The sequence below is a fragment of the Pseudopipra pipra genome, chromosome 2 (assembly GCF_036250125.1).
Source record: "Pseudopipra pipra isolate bDixPip1 chromosome 2, bDixPip1.hap1, whole genome shotgun sequence".
Lineage (NCBI taxonomy): Eukaryota > Metazoa > Chordata > Aves > Passeriformes > Pipridae > Pseudopipra > Pseudopipra pipra.
Window position 1 is genome coordinate 68,450,944 of NC_087550.1, and position 21,111 is coordinate 68,472,054.

At 41.5% G+C, this 21,111-nt stretch overlaps 2 protein-coding genes and 1 long non-coding RNA gene across 7 annotated transcripts in view; 2 read left to right on the top strand and 1 right to left on the bottom strand.

Moving 5' to 3' along the window:
• Nucleotides 1-7,563: 7,563 nt before the first annotated feature.
• On the bottom strand, nt 7,564-20,433 carry COMMD6 (COMM domain containing 6). 3 transcript variants are annotated; one of them, XM_064645904.1, is made up of 7 exons: nt 20,310-20,433; nt 16,104-16,162; nt 15,458-15,523; nt 15,227-15,303; nt 13,787-13,955; nt 12,609-12,761; nt 7,564-10,303 (listed from the first exon to the last, which is right to left on the bottom strand). In XM_064645904.1, the coding sequence occupies exons 1-7, from the start codon at nt 20,317-20,319 to the stop codon at nt 10,253-10,255; spliced, it is 585 nt and encodes a 194-aa protein (XP_064501974.1). In that variant the 5' UTR covers nt 20,320-20,433; the 3' UTR covers nt 7,564-10,252. The 3 variants fall into 3 exon arrangements, with proteins under 3 accessions (XP_064501974.1, XP_064501972.1, XP_064501973.1); XM_064645902.1 differs by lacking the exon at nt 20,310-20,433 and adding an exon at nt 16,441-16,717; XM_064645903.1 differs by lacking the exon at nt 20,310-20,433 and adding an exon at nt 16,480-16,610.
• Nucleotides 10,299-13,926, top strand: LOC135409837 (uncharacterized). The gene is made up of 2 exons (XR_010428382.1): nt 10,299-11,267; nt 12,538-13,926. It is a non-coding gene; the product is annotated as an uncharacterized LOC135409837 (long non-coding RNA).
• Nucleotides 20,337-21,111, top strand: part of UCHL3 (ubiquitin C-terminal hydrolase L3) — a 41,812-nt gene continuing 41,037 nt past the window's right edge. Inside the window, exon 1 of one of the 3 annotated variants that reach the window (XM_064645900.1) lies at nt 20,337-20,944. In XM_064645900.1, the coding sequence (XP_064501970.1) occupies nt 20,337-20,944 (608 nt within the window). The remainder of the gene's footprint in view (nt 20,945-21,111) is intronic. The other 2 variants (XM_064645899.1, XM_064645898.1) reach the window with 2 other exon arrangements.

Genomic DNA, 21,111 nt, shown 5'->3' on the forward strand with positions numbered 1-21,111 from the left:
CATTTGGTTTCTGGCAGCAGCGCTGGCTCTGCTTTAATCCTGCAGTGAGCTGCTCCTTTTCTGCCAGTTCAGTTCTGTGAGCCACCTCTAATTTAAGTGACAGCACTCATAGAGATACCGCTGTTGGCACAAAGGAAGCGGGAATGACTGCTCAGGGGTGAAGAGGGCAGCAAGACTACCCACCCCTTTTGGGGATGGTTGGTTGGTTAGACGGTTCATCTAGAGCATGAAGCTGAAATTCAGTCACTTGAGCGCAAAGACCAATTTAACCTATCAGGGAAGTGAACTAAACGCTGGGCTCGCACTACAGCAGCGGCAAAACCCCCTTGTACGTTCTTTTGCAGTGGTTTTAGATGGGATAATCATTAACAGGCTCCAATGAAGCAGCCTAAGGGAGAGGCTGCAATATAGGGAATAGCTGCAGCTGCTTACCAACACCATCTCCAAGACTATTAGATCCCTTTTGTTTTATGTTTGTATATGACCTACCAAAAGCAGTTTGCAGACAGCCACGTAGGCTTTTAGGTGTTACGGCAATACAAATAATTAATAATAATCAGGAAACTTGAAGACAACCGTGTGAATACATTACAAAAATAGCAAAAAGAGACTGAAATTCTTTTAAGCAATCACAGATCCACTGATGTTCTCACATCATTCAAATAGAACAAGAAGCCTTGAAGATGCTACAGAGCTGCGTTTTCAGCTTTTAAGGCTGTACTTCAATTTTTGCAAATTATCAGGTAGAACTGAAATTCTAAAATGTGAAAAGTTAATGTGAAATTCTTCAATTGTCAACATTGTGCCTGTTATGTAAAGCTGTTTGGTTTCTCCTTCAGTTGGGTGATTTCCTTAATATGGTATGAGATCTGATTATTTTGACCTCATTTCTTTTTATTACTGAATTCTTTATAGAAATCCCTTATAAGATGAAATTAATCTATATAAACTCTACCACTAATATTTTAACTACCTTCAAAATAAAATTCAGATGTTAATCCAAAGTTTTCATGTTTTCTTCTCGCTTCAGCTTTTTATGTCTCTCTGAATTGATTCTTCATAGTAATCTCTTTTAGCTGTCCATTAACTTTATCCATTTATTCATTTATCCTTTAATCTGCCTAACACTTTTTATCCCCCCATCTCATTAATAGTGTTTCATTGGAAAGTCCTTTTGTTACATAACTTTTCTTCTTGAAGTTGGTCCCCTTTTCTCGTTTCTTTTCAGTTGTAAGATATCACGCACCTTTAAGTTAAAAATTCCTAGTTTCTCTCATATTGAGCACAGTATTCCTGTGCCCGTGACATCTGACATGCCTCTCATGTAATTTCTAGTGTTTAAAACTATAATGGTAACAAGAGCATCCTTCTCGAATTCTTTGCACAATATAGTTAGGAATTCACCTGAATTATAATCCTTATAGCTCAGTAAATAGGAATGAGAAACCTTGGGACAAAGAAGAAAGCAACTTTCCATAGCCCTTATCCACAGAGCTTTGAAAATACATCTCTGTTCTTAGTGAAAGAACAGTTTCTCTCCAGGTCATCCCAAATGGAAAGAAGTGTAAATGCGGCATCTGTGCCAGAGACATGACAGACAAAGCCTCTGGTGAGAGGCAACAATTTTTTAAAACTTCCTTTTTTTACTATTATCATTATCATTGGCCAAGCTTCTTGAAACAAACTGGAAAATTCAAAGGGACCACTATATTTGAAGATCTTAAGTACATAAAGTACTATGGGCAGTAATTGTCACAGCATGTGCTGCAAGTGCATGCTCAGTTGGTCAAAGAAAACCAACCACATACCCAGTCAGACTTTTTTGAATTGTTAATAACCTGCCATAACTTTTTGTTGAATAGACATTAGATGCAAAATCTGTTAAATTAGGGTATATTATTGAAGTGACCAAACACAGATCCAGGTAACTAAATGTGAGTAAATGCCTCTGAACATTTTGGATTTGATATGCTTGTCAGTGGAGTACTGCCTGTAAAGATTATTTTTCCAAATAAAATGGATAAGTGTGTTTTCTTTCTGTTTATTAGAGAAAGCATGTTTTGTTTCTTAAGACAACGCCTTGATAATGTATGCTGTTTCTGTACGTGGCACCACAGCAGCCATTTCATATAAGAATCTGGATCTTCAGTTCCAGATATCGTGTTCAAGGAACTTAAAGTGTTAAAGGATTTAGACCTACAAACTGGTAAGCAACCACAGCTCTAAGCAATTTCTTATGCAGCAGAGAGACCTCAGCATCTCACACAATCAGACTGTTAATTGCTAGTAATTATCCATCCCCTTAAGCTTTCTAGCCACAGTTTTAATTGCAGAAAAAATATTAAGTTATTAGAGGAGCTGTAGGCTTGACTTTACAATCCCATGTTTATGCATAACTTCAATCACCTTGAACTATTATTTCAGTAATATGCATGTAGCTGGGATTGTTTGTTATTCTGTTGCTTTTCTAAGAATGATCTCACTTAACTGTCTGGGAATTCAAGGTCCATTTCCATATTTGCAGTATTTTTTAACTAGTCAAATTTTATTTTACTTTCAAATCACCTTTTTGCAAGATCCAAGATACAGGCATTTTTACTTTTAAAAAGCATTTAATTAATTTAAATTACCCAGTCTTATTTGAAGAATGTAATGAAATAGGTTTTGGAAATACAACTGAAGTATTAGAAAGTAAGTTCAGTAGACTGAACATATTACCAAGGCTTGAAACTTCTGGAGTGCTGGAGAAACCCTGGTGCTTCCTCTTTTAAGTACATAAAAAACCTCTCACTAGAAATGATGAAAGTTGTATATTTTGCAGGATGTATAGAGATTACAATAGTTTAAAATGCAATGCCAGAAGTTTGAGTAAGACATATTGGTCTTGTAGAGACATGTCAATAGCAGGAGACTCTCACTGCAATTTGTACACAATGAAAAGGATGAAAAATTAATCTGATACAGGGTGGGTGGTTTGGTTTTGTTTTTTTCCTCTCAAATGGCACTAATCTTTTTGATGGTAATGACAGATTAGAATTTGTTCTGCCAATAAGACCCACTCCAAAACAGATTTAGGGGAACCGGAATGAGCAAAGTTCATAAGAGAATAATCCCTAGGCAGAATTTCATAAGCACCCCTAGAATTTAAGGACACATTTTATGTCTGAGTTCAGCATATTCTTATTCAATTTAATGTAGCACCTATTAAGAGAGACAATGTATTGAAATATTATATTTCTCTTCAAAGAAGAGAAATTTGATTGGGGATTCTTATTTTAGTCATTTTTTCATGTAACAGTCATCCCATGAAACTTTCCAGCACAACAGACTTTGAATCCAGTGAAGAACCACAATTCGTTTTGTTTAAAACTAAGTTTTAATCTTGAGTCCTGTGTGCTTACATGTGATCATAGCATCTTTCCAGGTGGGAACATCTGAAATTTGATGAGGTTTCTTTGGTCCTTTTTTTTTTTTTTTTTAATAAGGCTTCCCCCCCTTGAAAAAGTGTATCAGATCAGCTTACTAAAATCCCTGTTGTTGAGATAATACAGTTAGCTGTTAGCAGCTCAGATCAGTTGCAAAGCTATTTACCGCAGAAGAGCAACTTCTGCAACAAGATCTTCCCTATTCCCAATTATTTCTGCTTTTATATAAAGGAGCCATTTACTTCTCTACCATTCCCCAACCACTGCAGTAACAGTAACATAGAAGAGAAAAAAATGAGGAAGAATGGAGTAGGTACTGTGGCTGCTGGAGCTGTCTACTCTGCCTGGCAGTGCCTACTACATCTACCTCATTTTGGGATTTGGAAAGGACCCTGGTCCACTCCAACTCTCCAGCAATGGAAACTAAGACAGAATTGTCATTGCCAAAGCCAAAAGGAACATCTAATATTATTCCACAAATATATTATTACAAAGGATGAACCACAAGCTAGAAAGGTTAGCAAATCTGTAGCAGATTGCACTTGTAGGCCCAGCACAATACCAAGAATGGTGCCAGTGTAGCTGCCAAAAAAAAAAAAAGAACAGATGGGAACCCCTTAATCCTCTTTCTCATTGTCCTTGACTCTCTCCTAGGTAAATCGACATCTGTTGTCTTGACTCTGTTGCCTGCAGAGCATCTCTCATCTTCCCACATTCCCAACTGCGAGAAGCAGCATCGTACAGCACACTGGTGATTCGTGTGAGACACGTGCTCACATTCCTCTGCTTATTATGAATGTAAACCTTAGCACCACTCTCAGGCCTCATATGTGGTTGCAATATCCGGTACTTCCCAGTTCAAAAGCATCACTAGGAAGGAAGCCTGTCTTGCTTTAATTTGGCCAAGCTCTCAACTGCCAAAGACATCACAGTGATGACATTCATGGGAACAGAAAAATTCTTTGCAGCTTCAGTATAACCAAAAACGTCTGATTTTTCAGATTCAGAGATAATTCCCAGAGGAATTAAGCACCTGGACCAATTTCAGTCGCAGAGAAGTGTACTCCTAAATGTGGAATAAAGACACTGGTAACTAAGCTGCATAAAAAAATAGGGAAGAAGGATTTTAGAGTGGTCAAACTGCATGAAAACCTTGGATAGAGAAATGAAAATGCTCATTCTATAAACAAGACACAGATCTAGAAAAATCTTCTTGAGAAATGTATAAACAGGGAAAAAAGTAAAATGAAAACAGGCTCCAAATGCAACATGATACTTTTAGAAGAACAAGTCATAATGCAGAAACATTAGTATAATTAAATCACTGTTTTAAGCTGGTGCAAATATACAATGGTAGGTATTCTGTTATCATTAAAATGCTGAATGTTGTTTGTGTCACGGGAAATCTTTATGCTCATCTTTTTGATAACTAAAACAGAAATTGAAGTGTTTCCATACAATGTAAGAAGTAGGATGGAAGTTATGATGACATGACTGTGTACAGTTCCGGATCCAAGCAGGGATCCCCAACACAGGGGAGAAAACCTGAAGTCCTTATCCCATTTCCAGACATGCTCTCAAAGGATTGCTGTGTAGCAAGACTGTGTGTAGCAGTGCCACCTGGTGACCGATGCTATGACCAAGTCCCCTGGAAATACTACCTACCTAGCACAGAGATTTATCGTATGAAATAATAAATTTTCCGTACTGTTCCTAAGCTCAGTATGTCAGTACAAAACTGACATTGAAACTTCCAATTTATATAAACATAACAATATTTGTAATGTAAACACTGACAGAGTATTTGTAACTATGGCACTTACACATATCAAACAGAAGCAGTTCTCAAATTAGGGCAACTAGACCATAATTAGCCACAGGATGCAAATGAAGTATAGGGAAGAGGAAACCCAGAACCCCTAAAATTAGCCTTTATGGAGACAATCAGCAATCTCATGTTCCTTACTTTCTCAATGACACAAAGTCATAATTAACAGACATATCCCAGTAACTCAGTTCAAGTGACAGGTCATTTCTCCCCCTTCCCTCAGAAAAGCCTTGGAAACAAGAATCAGGAAGTCTTTCAAAGGTATGAGGAGTACTGAGCATCATCCCTCCAACTTGCATGCTTCCTCATGTGCTGATTTTGGCTGGGGTAGAATTAATTTTCTTTACAAGAGATAGTACAGGGCTATGTTTTGGATTTGTGCTGGAAACAGCGTTGATAATGAGAGATGTTTTTGTTGTTGCTGAGCAGTGCTTAAACACAGCCAAAGCCTTTTCTGCTTCTCACACCATCCCTCCAGAAGTGGGCTGGGGGTGCATGAGAAACTGGGAGGGGACCCAGCCAGGACAGCTGATGCCAACTGACCAAAGGGATATCCCAGACTGCATGACATCATGCTCAGTATATAAAGGGTGGAGAAGAAGGAGGAAGGGGGGATATTTGGAGTAATGGTGTTTGTCTTCCTAAGTAACCATTACACAGGAACAGAGCCTGGCTTTTCTGGGGATGGCTGAACATGTGCCTGCCCATGGGAAGTGCTGAATGAATTCCTTGTTTTGCTTTGCTTGTGTGTGCAGCTTTTGCCTTACCTATTAAACTGTCTTTATCTCAACCCATGAGTTTTCTCACTTTTACTCTTCTGACTCTCTCCCCCATCCCACAGAAGGGGAGTGAGCAAGTAGCTTTGTGGTGTTTGACCTGGGATTAAACCATGACCCTCCTCCCCTAAAGAACCAAAAGTAGACCTGGATGAGTAGGTATGGACAGTGCTGTACAGATAAAGCAAAAGTAAAGCAAATGTTTGGCCAAAATCTCTCAGTGACAAGAAAGTCCAGTTATGAACTGCCTGAGCCTCAGGAGGACCGTAACAACATACCATGCAAGCTCAGGTCAAGGCACTCAGGTCAGATATGGACCTGCACAAATCCAGCTTCCTAATGAAGTGAATGCCCAGTAAGCTAGCAGCCCAACCAACAGGCATATAACTGTCCTAAAAATCTGTCTGGGAAATGAGCCCTAACATGATCAACCAAAGAATTCTGGAAAGGATAGAGGGCGCTCAGTTTCAAATGCCCCCTCCCCCTGCCTCCATTGTAAAGGTTCTTCAGAGATGAGGCATTTTTTGCTGCAGGTAGATCAAATGACTCAGGCACTTTAGTGTGTTACTTTAGTACCTGCAAGGACTAGCCAGAACCACCCTGCATGCCTCTGCAAAGGAGTGGAAATTACCCTCTCATTATACCTACAGTTAGAAGGGTAACAAAACATTCAAATATGACAAGAAACAGGGCAAGCAAGAAAAAAAAAACATTCTTCCCCCAACTTATCATCTATCTACTTTTGTTTTTAATTGATCCAAGATAATGTATCTTCAGATAGAGTGCATAGGCTTGAAAAGGAGAAATGTAAAAAAATCAAAGGGGATGGGCTCACAGTGAACAAGAAGGTTACATACCTTTATAACGTGGTTAAAGAAAGGCAGTACAGTTTTGTGGAAGTAGGAACAGCGATGCTTTTACTTGGGTCATGACTAGGCCAAAGTGTACGGAAGCTCAATATATAAAACACTAGTGCACAGACATACTACAGCTATTTGTGTACTCTTTCTGTGGCACTTTCTACAAAATAGCTTTTTGCAAGTGGTCTGGTGTGTTTGAAATTAAAGCAAAAGAAAAGTCATGATGATAACAGTTGTTGCTAGGACATTCCTTCACTGTTCTCTCCCCTGGGTTTGTTGACTGTGCAAGACCCCATCCCCCTTCCTTCCTCTTGGTCTGTTCTAGGCAAATGTTGAAAAAAATAAAACGTTCATGTGTCTCCTAAATACAATTAAGAAAAGGAAATCATTTAAATGCAACCTCCTGCAAAATTTCATTAATCTTGTATGTCCTCTGTCTTTTCCTGATTCAATACAACATTTTGTCTAGGTCTAAGTAACTGATACAAATAGTCCTTGCAGCCTGCAGTTACCCATCAGCTCCTTGGTAGCCCATCACAGAGAAAGACTGCATATGTTTGAACTCCATCCTAATTTAAAAAGGAAAGAAAATTTAGTCATAGTCTAATCCTGAACTTTAGTAATTTACAGGACAGACTTCCATGCAGTAGGCTTAAAACAAAATACAGACCAGCTTTATCTTTGTTACCTACATGTTTAATGACTGTGGATTTACAAAAATATTCATGTTAAACAGTTTTGTATGAATCAACAATTAGAATTAGGAACACATGAGGACTCCTGATTCTCTTTTAAAAGATCTGGTTTCTGCACATAATATAGACAAACAATTCAACAGCTTGTCAGCTTGTCTGAATGTGTTAGTATTGCTATCCTACAAACCGATAGGTTTCTTTTAGTTTGGTTTCTTTTAATGAAGTACTTAATTCTTCCATTACTCAGTATAGGAGTTCCCACTGGTAGATCAGGATATGTCAGAAGTTTGAGTACAGAGCCAACTTCAAATCATAACTCCTCTGAAAATTCTCAGACAGTAAACTGGTATAGCACACATGTCCGAGCATCTTCCAGCCAGAATTACAACATGCTGGATGGAGTTCAGGGACATTTTAAAAAATATTCATCAATATTGCTAGAATATCTGACTTCACAAAATGTAAGTTACACTTTAGAAAGGCTGACAACTTTCTCCTCTTCCTAATGGACCAAGCAAAAATGCTAACTGGAAGTTCCCTCATTACATTCCAGCATCTACTGAATTGTTAAGACATGATTAATAAAATCTTTTCCATCCAGTTCCAATGAAGGCACAAGTATTTCCAGCTATATGAAGAATTTATGTGCATTAGAACACATGGGAAGTATTTGTAAGGCTCCAGCTTTACTAAAAAAAAACCTTATTCTTTTTTTGGAACTCTTGCACTAATGTAAAACAATTAATTCACTAGGCCAAAGCCAATGTTTTCGAGTAATAGCAGCCTTACACTCCAACGTTTGCAAATTAAAAAAAAAAAAAAAAAAAAAAAAAACAAAAAAAAAAAACCCACACAAAAAAGTCAGCTGCTCACATAACTTTTCCATACACAGAGAGGATTTGTTTGCACTATGTTCAGCCTTGAGCCCTTGCAGACAGACAAGGGAAGAGCAAACTGTAAGTTTGTTTCAAGACCATTTTGTGACATTCTATTCAGAGGGTCCCAGAAAAGACCAATCTGCTCTCCCCAGCTGCAAAGCAAACACCTCAGACTTCAAGCAGCACAAAGAAAGTATCATCCAGATCAATGGCCATAGCTGAAAACTTTTGTTAAAGCCTGTTCACTTATTTGGGCTTCTAAGCAACTCCAAGTACTGTTTTTATGCACCATGCATAGTACCCAAATCATGGGGGTGAAAATCCTTTCTTTCCTGAAAGGATTGCTGCATGCAGCACAATGTGCTGTTTATTTTTATAGCACAAAAAGGCAGGCATAACCAATATCAACGACTTTCAGCCAGCTTTTAAAAAAGGTTAGTGGGAAAAAACCATTAAGTGAGTTAGAAAGGTAGATGTTCTCACTTTTAAGGGGGCCTGAAATCACTTGAGGATCTGTCCCAGCAAAACTAGTGCTGAGTCTCTACCATTCTGAATTTGAAGCATAAACTTCAGTCTGCTTATGACTTCTCTCTCTTCAGATTTAATTATTCTACTACAGCACCAGCACATCTTGAGATGCAATAGTGTTGCTTTTACTACATCCCACAGTACATGCAATGTGTTTTTTGCTTTATGGAAAACTCAATGAAAAAAAATTTAAAAAAACAGCATGCAATCACACTGGATTTATCACTCCCCTTTGGAAATGCCCCCATTCTTCAGCATCAAAGTCCAAAATCTTGCTGGTTAGGACATTCTCTTAGAACGAGTCTGCAGAACAGAGTCCAGTGGATGCCTAACACAATGCAACAAGCAAAGAAATCTTTTAGTGTCGTCCTTTCTCTGATGTGCTTGGCTAACGCTCCAGCCTGAATTTTCAAGTTTCCTCTTGACTTTTCTAATTCAGAGCTTGGACTGAAGCAACTACATGAATATCCTAATTTAATTAGAAAGCAGACTGCTGACCAAAACATCAAGCAGAATGCAACAAATTAGTACTGGATGAAATGAAAAAGCAAAAATATATTAAAATGCTTTTGAATTAAATTTGCCTTCCTACCTTTAAGTAAAATTAGCCTCTGGGCTTCAATTCAGAGGATAAATTTTGGGTTTCTGGAATAACTTAATGCATTAACGCAGTTTTTAGAAGCCTAGGAAATAAGTATTTGAAATAAACAAGCCATTAAGACAAGTTCATTCTCCAGTTATTAAAAGGTCCCTTCTCCAGTTATTTGCAGGTCTGCAAATACCTGCACCAAACTACTTGACAATGCTATTCTTCAAGAATAACTGTATTCTTGTTACATGTACCTTCGTATTCTCCTTATATGTAATATCATTTTTGACTCCAAGAGCATCCCAATTTTACAGACGAAAGTGTTAACATGAGATTTACTTCTCTCTGTATCCTTCCAGTCAACATTTTCAGGTGTCTTTCTGCACTAGAGTTCAGTGTGGGTATTTGGAAGTCTACAGGGATGGTTCTCCATATACATCCTGATCTTTTGTCTACCAGGATGAACAAAGCTGAACATGTTTTCACAAACACTGCAGACTTGGCTTCAAAGCGAAGAAATCTTCACAGCAATGCAAGGATGATGCCGAGCGATTCCTGTCAAAAAGACAAGGATACATACCTTGCAGAACAATGGCACTTTATTCCCTGTGCAGAAAGGAAAGTTTCCTTGATCTAACTTTGTCCAAAACGTCACTGTAAATGAAAGTTCTCTTCAAACTGTTTCAAGAACAGATGCCATTTCCTTGAACTGTCTGAAGAAGTTCTAAAAAGCAAAAATTAAGATAAATTTCAGTTGCTTGAAGAATAGTTTGAACAGTTCAAACTAGCATGTTAGGCAAAAAACACTATCCATATTTCTCACATTCCCTTTTTCCTCCAGTTACAATGTGCAGCTTGAACTGAAAGTTTCTGCTTTTCTTTTTGTCAGCTGGTTGACATCTGGGCACATTAACTACTAACTCTACAAAGGTGATGCCTTATTTGCATGGGCTTGTCTATTAATAGGGAAAGATGCTAGGAAAGAAAAATACAAAGTAGCTCTCATACCATGAAAAAATAAAATAAAAACACCCCTTTCCACACTAATGTTTCTACTCCCAGCTGAATTAATCCAGACTTCTCAAATGTAGCACCCATTTCCTATAGTAGCTGAATAGCAAATTGTTAAATAGGCTTCAGTCAGAATGAATACAACACCGAAGGATTCAGAATATCCTTCTCACATTTCTTCCAATCCAACACTCTATTTATTTTAAGCTTATATGATATTCTAGGTGATGTGTTATCCCTTTAAACAGGAATGACAACACAAGTGCCGCATTTATGCAAAATTAAAGTTGCATAAATTCATAGATGAAGACACAGTAATTAAGAGTCAGTGGTGACAAAGAAGACTGATCTCCATTCCTAATCATTAGCAAATGTTAGGCTTAAGACAAGTTTTAGATTTTGAGGCTGGGGAACAGTTCCATAGATTAAGAATATTCTATAAATTTCTAATAAGGCAGAATGATAGCTGACGTGATCTGAAAGACTTTATGTTTTCAGTTGTTAGTTTATTTGTATGAGAACAGATTAATTACTGCTAAAATAACATTTTCAGATAAGCAATGTAGAACTAAATACTGTGAAGTAAGTATTTAGCTTCTGTGTTTTAAATAGTTATTTAATGCTTCATCTTCGCATGACTGTATCGGTAAACAAGCAACACGAAAGTATGGATTAAGGTATTGTCATGGTTTGAGATAGCCCCAAAATCCAATTCCCTGGCTCCATCCCCCCTCCCACATCTCAACCTAATGTGAGATGGGCTTTTCCAGACAAAACACACACCAGACTCAAAGTGGGGGAAAGGGAATATATTACAATGACTGTACAAATAAATACCATATCACATTATACACATGATCACAACTATCTCTACCATGACATATAGTATTTACAAGGATCAGATCTCTTCTCTCCTCCAAATAAAAGTCCAGGAGGGAAAGAAGGACAGATCCCTTCCAGTTCTTAAGCAGCAGGATCTTCTAATGCAGCAGGTTCTGTCTCTCTTCTCCACATGCAGCAGCTGATAGCTGGCTTTCTGCCAGCACTCAACGAGGGAGGTATCAAACTCCCCCGGCCCCATCGCCTCACCCGAGGGGTCTTCCGTGGGCTTCGTAACCCCAGACAAGGTCGTATCACCACGTCATATCACGAAGACACAGGGGGGTCTTCGTGACTGTCTGGTATCTTCAGGAGACTCAGCTCCTTGCTTGCAGGGCCTCTGTGCCACTGCCTCTCAGGCTGCCACCGCGGCAGCAGTGCAAGGGGGGGAGCCAAGGTCAACTCCCCCTGCATTCCATCTGGCCATCCCGGTCCAGCTCCGGGACGCTCTGAGCTTCTCAGCTCCTCTCTCTCTGGTGCTGCTGTACTCCAAGGCTCCTCTAAAATAGGAGTCCATGTCCCTCTTCTCCAAGAGGGGTCTCAAGGGAGTTTTGGGGAATCTGGTATCAGTCTTACCCCAAACTCTGTCTCTCAGCTGCTGGCTCTCTTTCTCCTGGCTCTGTCTTCCAGGAGTCTTCTCTGCGGTGCTGCATGTTTCTGTTGCTCCTTCAGTTCAGGTCCTTATCAGTCCTGGCTCTCTGCCACCGTTTCTCTGGTCAGTCCCGGCTGCTGTTCTGTGCCCATGGAGAAAACATTCTCCCGGCATAACTACAGGCACCTAGCCCAGCTTTATGCTGTTCCAGGTCCCCGCAGCCCCCCAGCTGGGGGCTGGGAGGGGGCCAGAGGCCCCAAGGGGCTTAGAGCCCCTTCCTCGTGGCTCTACAACATGGCCACCACTTCTACAACAACCAAAACTGCAACTCTTCTCTTCCGGTCTGGTTGTGGTATGTTTACATTTCTGCAGGAGCGCCCATTGGGCAGAACTTCAAAACTTCCAAGGGTTTCCACCCCTTGGGGTCTACCACTTCTTTTAGCCTCTGGGGGAAAACAAGGTCCAAACCACGACAGGTATACAGTTGCTCCCTCACAACAACAGCACTGTGTTTAGGAGACTGAGTCAAGTAACACTCACTACAGACCTTGAACTGTGGGATCGTCATCTCAAAAGACTTGTCCGTTATTTGTCCCGAAGGGTCTGCCACCGTCAGCGTCACTGTGACGTACGGGTACTTCAGAGACCGGCAGGTGTCAGAGCTCATGGCGACTCCCAGCTTCCATTTCATATCTACAAACTGCAAAGATGAAAACCATTGGAAACAGTGTCAAAGAAGGACATCTACCCTACCATTGCTATTCAGTTGGAGGGATGTTTCACAGACAATACAGGATGTCTAGAGCTCTTATCCAAATGGAAAGCAAACATACACATATGGATATTACTGTGAATAAAAAATCATCTGCCCATCCTTTTATTGGTGAAAAAATAAGCAATTTAATAAGTTATTTCCCTTAATCTGTTTTCCTTATCCAAGTACAGGCAATAGTCAAGTACACTGTATTTAAAATTCTACTAAGAGGAGTTTCAGACACACAAGTTCACATGGCTTATATATCATGAATGTGTTTGTCATGTTTTCTTTTTTTTAATAAGTTTCTAAATCAAAAACAAAGTTTCTAAGTCTAAACCAAATAATTTGTAACGGCAACAATAGAGAAAAATTATTATTTTATAACTGTATTTTAGATAAATCACAAGTACATTTTTTGCCTTTTGTGAAGAGCCATTATAAGCTTACTAGCAAGCCTCAGAAAAAGATTTTCTTTTTTTTCCTAATTCTGTAGTCTTTTAAGCTGTTGTTATAAAAAAAAAAGATCATAAAATGCAAATACACTGCTATTTTTTCAAGCAAAGAAAGTATGCTGGAAATTGACAGAAAGTATCTTTAAAAATAATGTTTGAACTTAAGGGAGACAAAGAACAATCAAGTGCTGGGGTTATCAATTTTAAAGAATTTAAATTACATTTAAAACAGATTTACGTAAACAGCCAATACAATCGTCTGCCAAACTGACTACCACCTTTGCTAATAGTACTACAAAGCATTAATCTTTAAAAAGGTATGAAACTGTTCAGCAGGTAGACAACCTTTACTGCACATGCTGCTTTATCTGGATAGATATTTGGCAACATGTACATACACATACAGGTAGGAAAGCTTTTTGCAGTCAAGATACCACTGTGTGCCAACAACACAACGCACTGATGCTTCTGAAATGTTCACAGTTGGCTCAACTGCACTTGGTCACACTTAGTTACCTGCCCCACGGTGGCCACATTTCTTGCATCTTCTGCCACAGTAATGGATTTGCCCTGCTCATTCCATACATGACGGATAACTTGAAGTGCATGTTTTGGCAGTGTGCTGACTGCACTGCCCAAGGTGGTGACGAGTTCTTCTGTAGAGAGATTGTTTCTGGCTGCTGTGCTGTAAGTATATCCAGAGAACACTGCATCAATTTCATTCCCCACAAATTTAATAAAATTTCTCACTTCACTCCCAGTAGCAATTTTTTTGTTTCTGTTTTACATGTACTTTAAAATACTCAGGCAGCCTGGGATTTTTTTTTCCAGAACGTTACTCACCTTTTGTATTCACATGCAAAAAAAATGACTTTAATATGTCTTACTATACAGAGACCCAGCTTTTCTGGGCTTGCACAACATCCAACATTAAAACAAAAATAATCACAGCCTCCAAGTGCTGTAGCAACTGAAAGAAGGCATAATTCAGTGAGAGATGTGTGCGTGGAGCAGTTAAACAATATCATTACTTTAGAAACAAGGCAATTTAATTAAACATTCAGCAGATGTAATTTAAGTTTCGCCAAATGGCAAGTAAGGACTTCTGGATATAATCGGTACCAACAGGAGTCAAATGATGCCATAAACCCTCAACTGAAAAGGCAGCAAGTCTAGAACAAAGTTGCCACTTGATTTCCTCTAGAGAAACAGGTAAAAAAATAAATCCTAGCCTATGTTTGTTCATGCAGGTCCACTCCTCTTAAAAGAGACAGTAATACAAGACAAAGTGAGTTGGTCCTCCAAGTAGCACAATCTAATATAATTTAAGGCCTTCTGTTTTATTGTTAGAGAAATAGTATTTTAAATTTCTACTGGTATTATTTTCTTCAGTTGTATAATGTTACATAAAATATTTTGATACTATACATTAAAAGAACAAGCAAGATCTTGAAAATTTTATGCCTGAATACAGAAAAACTTAGAGCAAAAAAACAACTCAAAATACTCCCTAAAAACTCTACTCATGGCAGAGTGCAACATTATAAGCTGTGTGTCCTTCAAAGAGGTACAAATGCTGGTTTCTAATCTCCAAGAAACAAGAAATTTTAAAAACACACTTCTCCCAGGCAAAGGTACAGCTGACTTAGCTTTAAAAGTGATCCTAACTTCCTCTATTTCACCACTAGTTCTAAAGCTTGCAGACAGGATGTTGGACAATTTCCCCTCTTTGTCTTTTTATTACAAAAAGTTATACTATGTATTAAGTAACTACATGATTTTAAGGACACAAACTAAGCCCAGGAGGTTTTTTTTTGTGTACTGACACCTACAAACTTTTGCCCTTTTCCCAAATCAGTTCATTTTATACCTGCATTTGATGTAACTTTTTAATACCATTATAAAGTTAGGGGGGAGGGGGAAGACATGGTGAAAAGTATATTATTTTGTGCTTACCTAAATAGAAATGAAAGAATGTTAGCTATTTTTGCCAGGTCACCAATGTTAATCTCAATCCCTGATGTCTGAATTCTCTAGAAACAGAATGTTCAAACAATTACAAACATTATGCATTAATAAAAGCCTCTTTGTACACACACACACACGAACCCCCACACGGACTCGGGGATTCTATCCTTAACAGCATATACAGCTACTATACTTACAAGTGTGAGTATCCCAACTTACCTGACACAATTCAGCTGTATTTACACCTGGGATCTTATGGTTCAGATGATGAATTATTTGTTCACACTGTGGAGAAAGTATTATTGAAGACATTCTTAATGCGTATTTTAGTACACAAGACAGAGCTAGTTCAAATACGTGGGAGATTACAAAACAAAAAAGAAAACGGGTTAGTACAAAAATGGACAACAGCAGGATGCTTTATTAAAGAATCAAGAATAAAGTAACTGAAGTGACTGATTTTAAAATTACATCAACTCTATGAAAAGAAAGTCAATCAAGAATTTATAATTTCTACCACACTGGCTATTCCTACTTAGCACGCCATTTTCACATTAAGTGAACAGTCATCCTCTTCAAGTGTACACTACACTTAACAAGCCAAATATTTTTTAGGAAAGCTACCTTGGTACCCCACCTAGATGACAGGCAAAAATAGATTCTTAAAAATCTGTGATAAAAACGTAAATTTCAGGCAATACCACTGCTCTTATCAGGACTGGTGCATTTTATGAATCATGTAAGTGAAGCTACCACACACACAAGATTCTCTTTGCAACAGACAAAAACCAGGAAAGCTTAAACAAAAAGGCTTCCTAGAACCAGAGTGCCAGAAGCCCTTCCACATCCTTATCACCCTACTTACCAGCTCTGCAAAGAAGTCTTGAGGTATTAAGTTAATCTTATTTGCTGCACCACCAGCATCTAAAAAAACACAAGCAATAGCGATCAGGAGCAAACTTCAAGGGTTACAGTAAAAATATAAAATCTTCGTCTGAAAAATCCTTAGGCCATCGTGCATGCGTTTACCTTAATTTAATTTTTTAACCTATATTTACCTAAAAGAAGCACACCCCTCTTCTGAGCCCACTTCCTCCTCAGTCCAATCCCCCAGCCCCACCCTTCCACGCAGCCCCCTATCCCTTTAGCCCCGTTCCCCCCTCAGCTCCCCCGCCTTCCCACCGGCCCCCCTTTCCCCTCACCTCCCCAGTCCCTCCCGCCGGGTCCCCCCCCGCCCTCACCGAGCGCCCCCAACGCCTGCGCGAGAGCCCGCGCGGACCCGGCGGCCATGGCGCCGCGCACCCGCCCAGGCGCAGCCTCCGCCGCGCAGCGCTCGCCGCCCTGATTGGCTCCGAGCGCCTCCAGAGCGAGGCCGGGCCAGCGGCACCGCCCCCATTGGCTGCGCCGCGGGGAGCACGCGCTGTTCCCGCGCGACGGCGCGGGAAAGGAGACTGGCCGTAGGGATAGCCGTCCGCGGAGGGATTGGGAAGGGCCGGCTGGAGGCACGCTTGATTGGCGCAAGGAGTTTCCTGAGTTTGATTTATTGACAGGGCTTTCTTGGAGCTCGTTGTCATAGGCTCGGGTACGCAAATCATAGAATCACAGGATATTAAGGAGTTGGAAGGGACTTTAAAGACCATCTATTCTCAACTCCCCTGCCAAGGCCAGGGGCACCTCCCTCTAGACCAGGTTGCTCAGAGCCCTATCCAACCTGGCCTTGAACACTGCCAAGGATGGGGCATTCACAACTTCCCTGCGCAACCTGTGCCAGTGTGTCGCAACCCTCAGAGTAAAGAATTTCTTCTTAATATCTAAACCTACTCTCTTTAAATTTGTACCCCTTACTCTTTGTCCTGTCACTGCAGTTCCTGACGAAGAGCCCCTGTCTGGCTTCCCTGTAGGCCCCCTTCAGATACTGGAAAGTAGCTATGAGGTCTCCACACAACCTTTTCTTCTCCAGGCTGAACAGCCCCAGCTTTCTCAGTCTGTCTTTGTAGGAGAGGCGATGCCCTGTTCTGTGTGCAGGCAGCACTTACAGTGTATTGAACTTGGTACAAAATGACCATACTTTGTTCAGGTGGTTTATAGAATCATTCTGTACACCTGTGAAAAAAGTGTGCAGTTTATGCGTGACTTGTGTAGGTAAACAGCGTCTTCAGCTTTATGGGGAAATAAACACCTTTTGTAAACTAGAACCATATTCAGTAAGCATTTCATACTGATCTTAATTAAGTTTGGGCTGTGGCTGGAGTACTAAGGCAACACTGATCCTTCACCGGTCTCACTTTTAAAAATAATATTTTTAAACTTCTCTAGTAATCAGTTTTAGTTTTAACTTTATATATCTACAGTAATGTTAAAATTTCTGTAGATCTAATCTGAGACTGCGACAGAGTAGTAAAGCATAATACACAGTATTGCTGACTAGTTTAAAATTACATATTTTCAATTAATGAAAGAATCTAGATTATATTTCAGGAAAAGAGTATTATGGAACATAATATGTGTTTATGAGTTTTATACATTTATGGCCTGTCTGGTCTTGGCCTCTCCCTTCTAAAGTATCTAATTAAATGTGCAAATGATTTTAAATAGTGTGTGTTCTTATGACCTCATGGTTGTCAAAACACTAGCAATATATGCACCACCGAGATCTGTCTCTGATACCAAGGACATGATTTAACAATCTCTTTGTTCTTAAATTACATAACTCTATTACATACTTTGTTATCTAGAGAATTTCACATATTATTTTACATTGCAATTTCATTAAGTCTCTCAGTAGTGCCTTTAGCACTATGACTAATATTCATTATGGTACTTTTCTTTCTTTCTCCAAGATGTAGAGATGGATGTGAAGTTTAATATCTTTGTGGTTTAGTAATTACAAAATCATTTGCTGAAATTTGAAGTTATTTTGGGTTATTTTCATCAACATGTAAACATACTTTTAATTCTTTGAATTTGGAACAGAAGGTGGTGAAGTACGCAGTGATTTCAGCTTGTCTGCCCATCCACAGAATTAAACTGTGCATCTTTAGAGAATTCTGGCTTTTGGAAGTGTGTTCTATGAAGTTTTTCATGGCAGAGAACGGAGATGCAGGCTATGATGGTGACCTGACAGTACAGGCTCATCTTTTAGTTAGAAGACTGAGAACTTCCTCTGAGGAGACACTTAGTATAGAAACTAGAAGACATATGTCATGACCTACAAGTAGACTGAATAGAGAGATGCTACAGTATTGTTGATAGGCCAAAGCAGAAGCTTCAGGCATAGGCATGTAGCATCACCATAGTCCTGCTGAGTAATTATAGGGGGTAAAATAAAATAAAAGCATCATTTCTTCAATTAGTAAACTTAACATTTACAGAAGGCAGTGCAATTTGCATCAAAACTCTCTAAAGAACTACACCAAGTTCTTCAAAAAGCTCTTCAGGCAGACAGGAGAAAGTGTATCAGTGAACTGGGTTCCTCCAGTGCCTGGGTCCTCAGCTGTGCCCCAACACCCTGCCCTTCTGACCTCCTGGCACTTGGATACTTCTGGGTACCACAGTACTTAGAGACACCATCTGCTCCTCATGCTGCACTCCTTCCTTCTCTCACAGCACTCCAATCAGCCGGTGAGCTGGCACAGATCCCAGCTTTCCTGCACCCTCTCCGCTCACCGAGATGTACATGCATGCTCAGGCACCTGCTTCCCGCTGCCCCAGGTCTTTGTGCTCACAGGCCATGCAGGCTGGGGAGGCCCAGCTCATGGGCTTCTAAAAAACCTTGTCCAAATGCCTGCCTCTGTAAGTGCAAGGCCCTGTAAAAGTGCTGCAAGGAACACACAGGTCAGCTGCAGTCTGTAGAGGGTGGTGGGCAGCAGCAGTCAGGGAGGGCTGGGGCCGAGAAATCACAGAATCACAGAATCAGCTGGATTGGAAAAGACCTCTGAGATCATCAAATCCAACCTACGACCAAACACCACCATGTAAATTAGACCATGGCACTAAGTCTCCCATCCAGTCTTTCCTTAAATACCTCCAGGGATGGTGACTCCATCACCACTGTGCCTAATCACAGCTTCTGTGAAGAAATTCCTCCTAATGTCCAACCTAAACCTACCCTAGTGCAGCTTAAGACTACATCTTCTCGTCCTGTCACCAGCTGTCTGGGAGAAGAGGCTGAACCCCACCTTGCTACAACCTCCTTTAAGGCAGTTGTAGAGATCAATAAGGTCCCTCCTCCAGGTTAAACACCCCCAGCTCCCTCAGCCACTCCTCATAAGACTTGTGCTTGAGTCCCTTCACCAGCTTCATTGCCCTTCTTTGGACCTGCTCTAGCACCTCAACATCTTTCATAAATTAAGGGGCCCAGAGCGGAACACAGTACTTGAGGTGCAACCTCACCAGTGCCATGATGGGTTCCTTCATTTTTAGCCTTTCTGAATTAACTTGAAAGAAGGCATCTGGTATGCATCTGGTATGTGGACATATATAAAATGTAATTACACTGTATAAGCTCTGTATCTATTACAATATGCTTCATCATGATGATTACGATATGCTTCATCATAGCCAAAAGGCCAAGAAATGCTATGTTTATGGTCCTGAGATGGAATGTATGAGGGGATTTGCAGCTTTAGAAGAGAAACGCCATCTTTAATTGGGTTTAACCCATAGTAGCAATAACTTTCAGCAGGTCATATGGGGACCTCACTGCCTGGGTCCTTCCTGCTACACACACTGAGGTCTTCGCAGGTTAGGGGAAGAGGAGGGGCAGGCACTGATCTCTTCTCTCTGACAACCAGTGACAGGACCCGAGGGAACGGCCTGAAGTTCTGTCAGGGGAGAGGTAAGTAAGATATTAGAAAATACCAGAGGGTGGCTGGGCACTGGAACAGGCTTCCCAGGGAAGTGGTCACAGCAGACAACACTCTCAGGCACATGGCGTGACTCTTGGGGTGTCCTGTGCAGGGACAGGAGTTGGACTGGATGATCCCTGTGGGCCCCTTCCAACTCAGAACATTTTGTGATGTAGGGGAAGCTCACTGCGACTGCCGCTCCTTCTGATTTCCCTTTGTCCCACCTCGCCCCATGTCCTGCCCCGTTCCCCATGGGTGTGTTCCCTGCGCGCTGCCCGTGCCGCCGTTCAGTTCAGCTGCTGGAGGCCATTTCAGAGGGGCCGGGCTGTCGAAGAGCTTGGCGGCCGCTCCTCACTCACTCTTCGTTCCTGCCGGGATCGGCTCCAGCGGGAGCGGGAGCGGACGCGGCCCCGGACCCGACACGCCCCAGCACCGAGCGGCCGCGGCGGGGGCGCCCCCTGGCGGCTGCCTCGGGCCCCGGAGGCAGGGGCGGGCGAGGCACCACCCCTTGCCCCGCTGGGAGAATCCATTACCGGGGGGAGCTGAAACAGTGCGGAGTGGAAGATTTGCCGGGCATTGCCGCCCGGAGCACTCCAGGGACGGACGGCGGTCATCGCCGGCCGTGCCGCCTCGGCCGCCGCTGCGGACCGGCGCGGAGTTGTGGGCAGGCTCTTGAGAGTTGTCTCCTCCTCGGCCCGCCCCCCCTGAGCGGCGCGGTGGCGCAGCCCCGGGTCAGGCTGAGGCGCGGCGGCGCGAGGCGCTGTCAGAGCTGCTCTGCGAGTTCGGCCCAGCCCGCCCCGGGAGCGCCGCCGCTGCTATGGAGCCCCACCGCTGGCTGCCCCTGGAGGCCAACCCCGACGTGAGTGCCCGGCATGAGCGGTGGGAGGGCTGCCCGCCCGACAGCCAGCCTGCTGTGCGAGGATAACGGAGGGCGGGAGGATGGCGAAGGGCAGAGATCTCGGGGCCGCGCCGGGCTCAGCATCGCCGCCTCAGGGATGTCAGGGAACGGGAGAGGTCTTAGCCTGT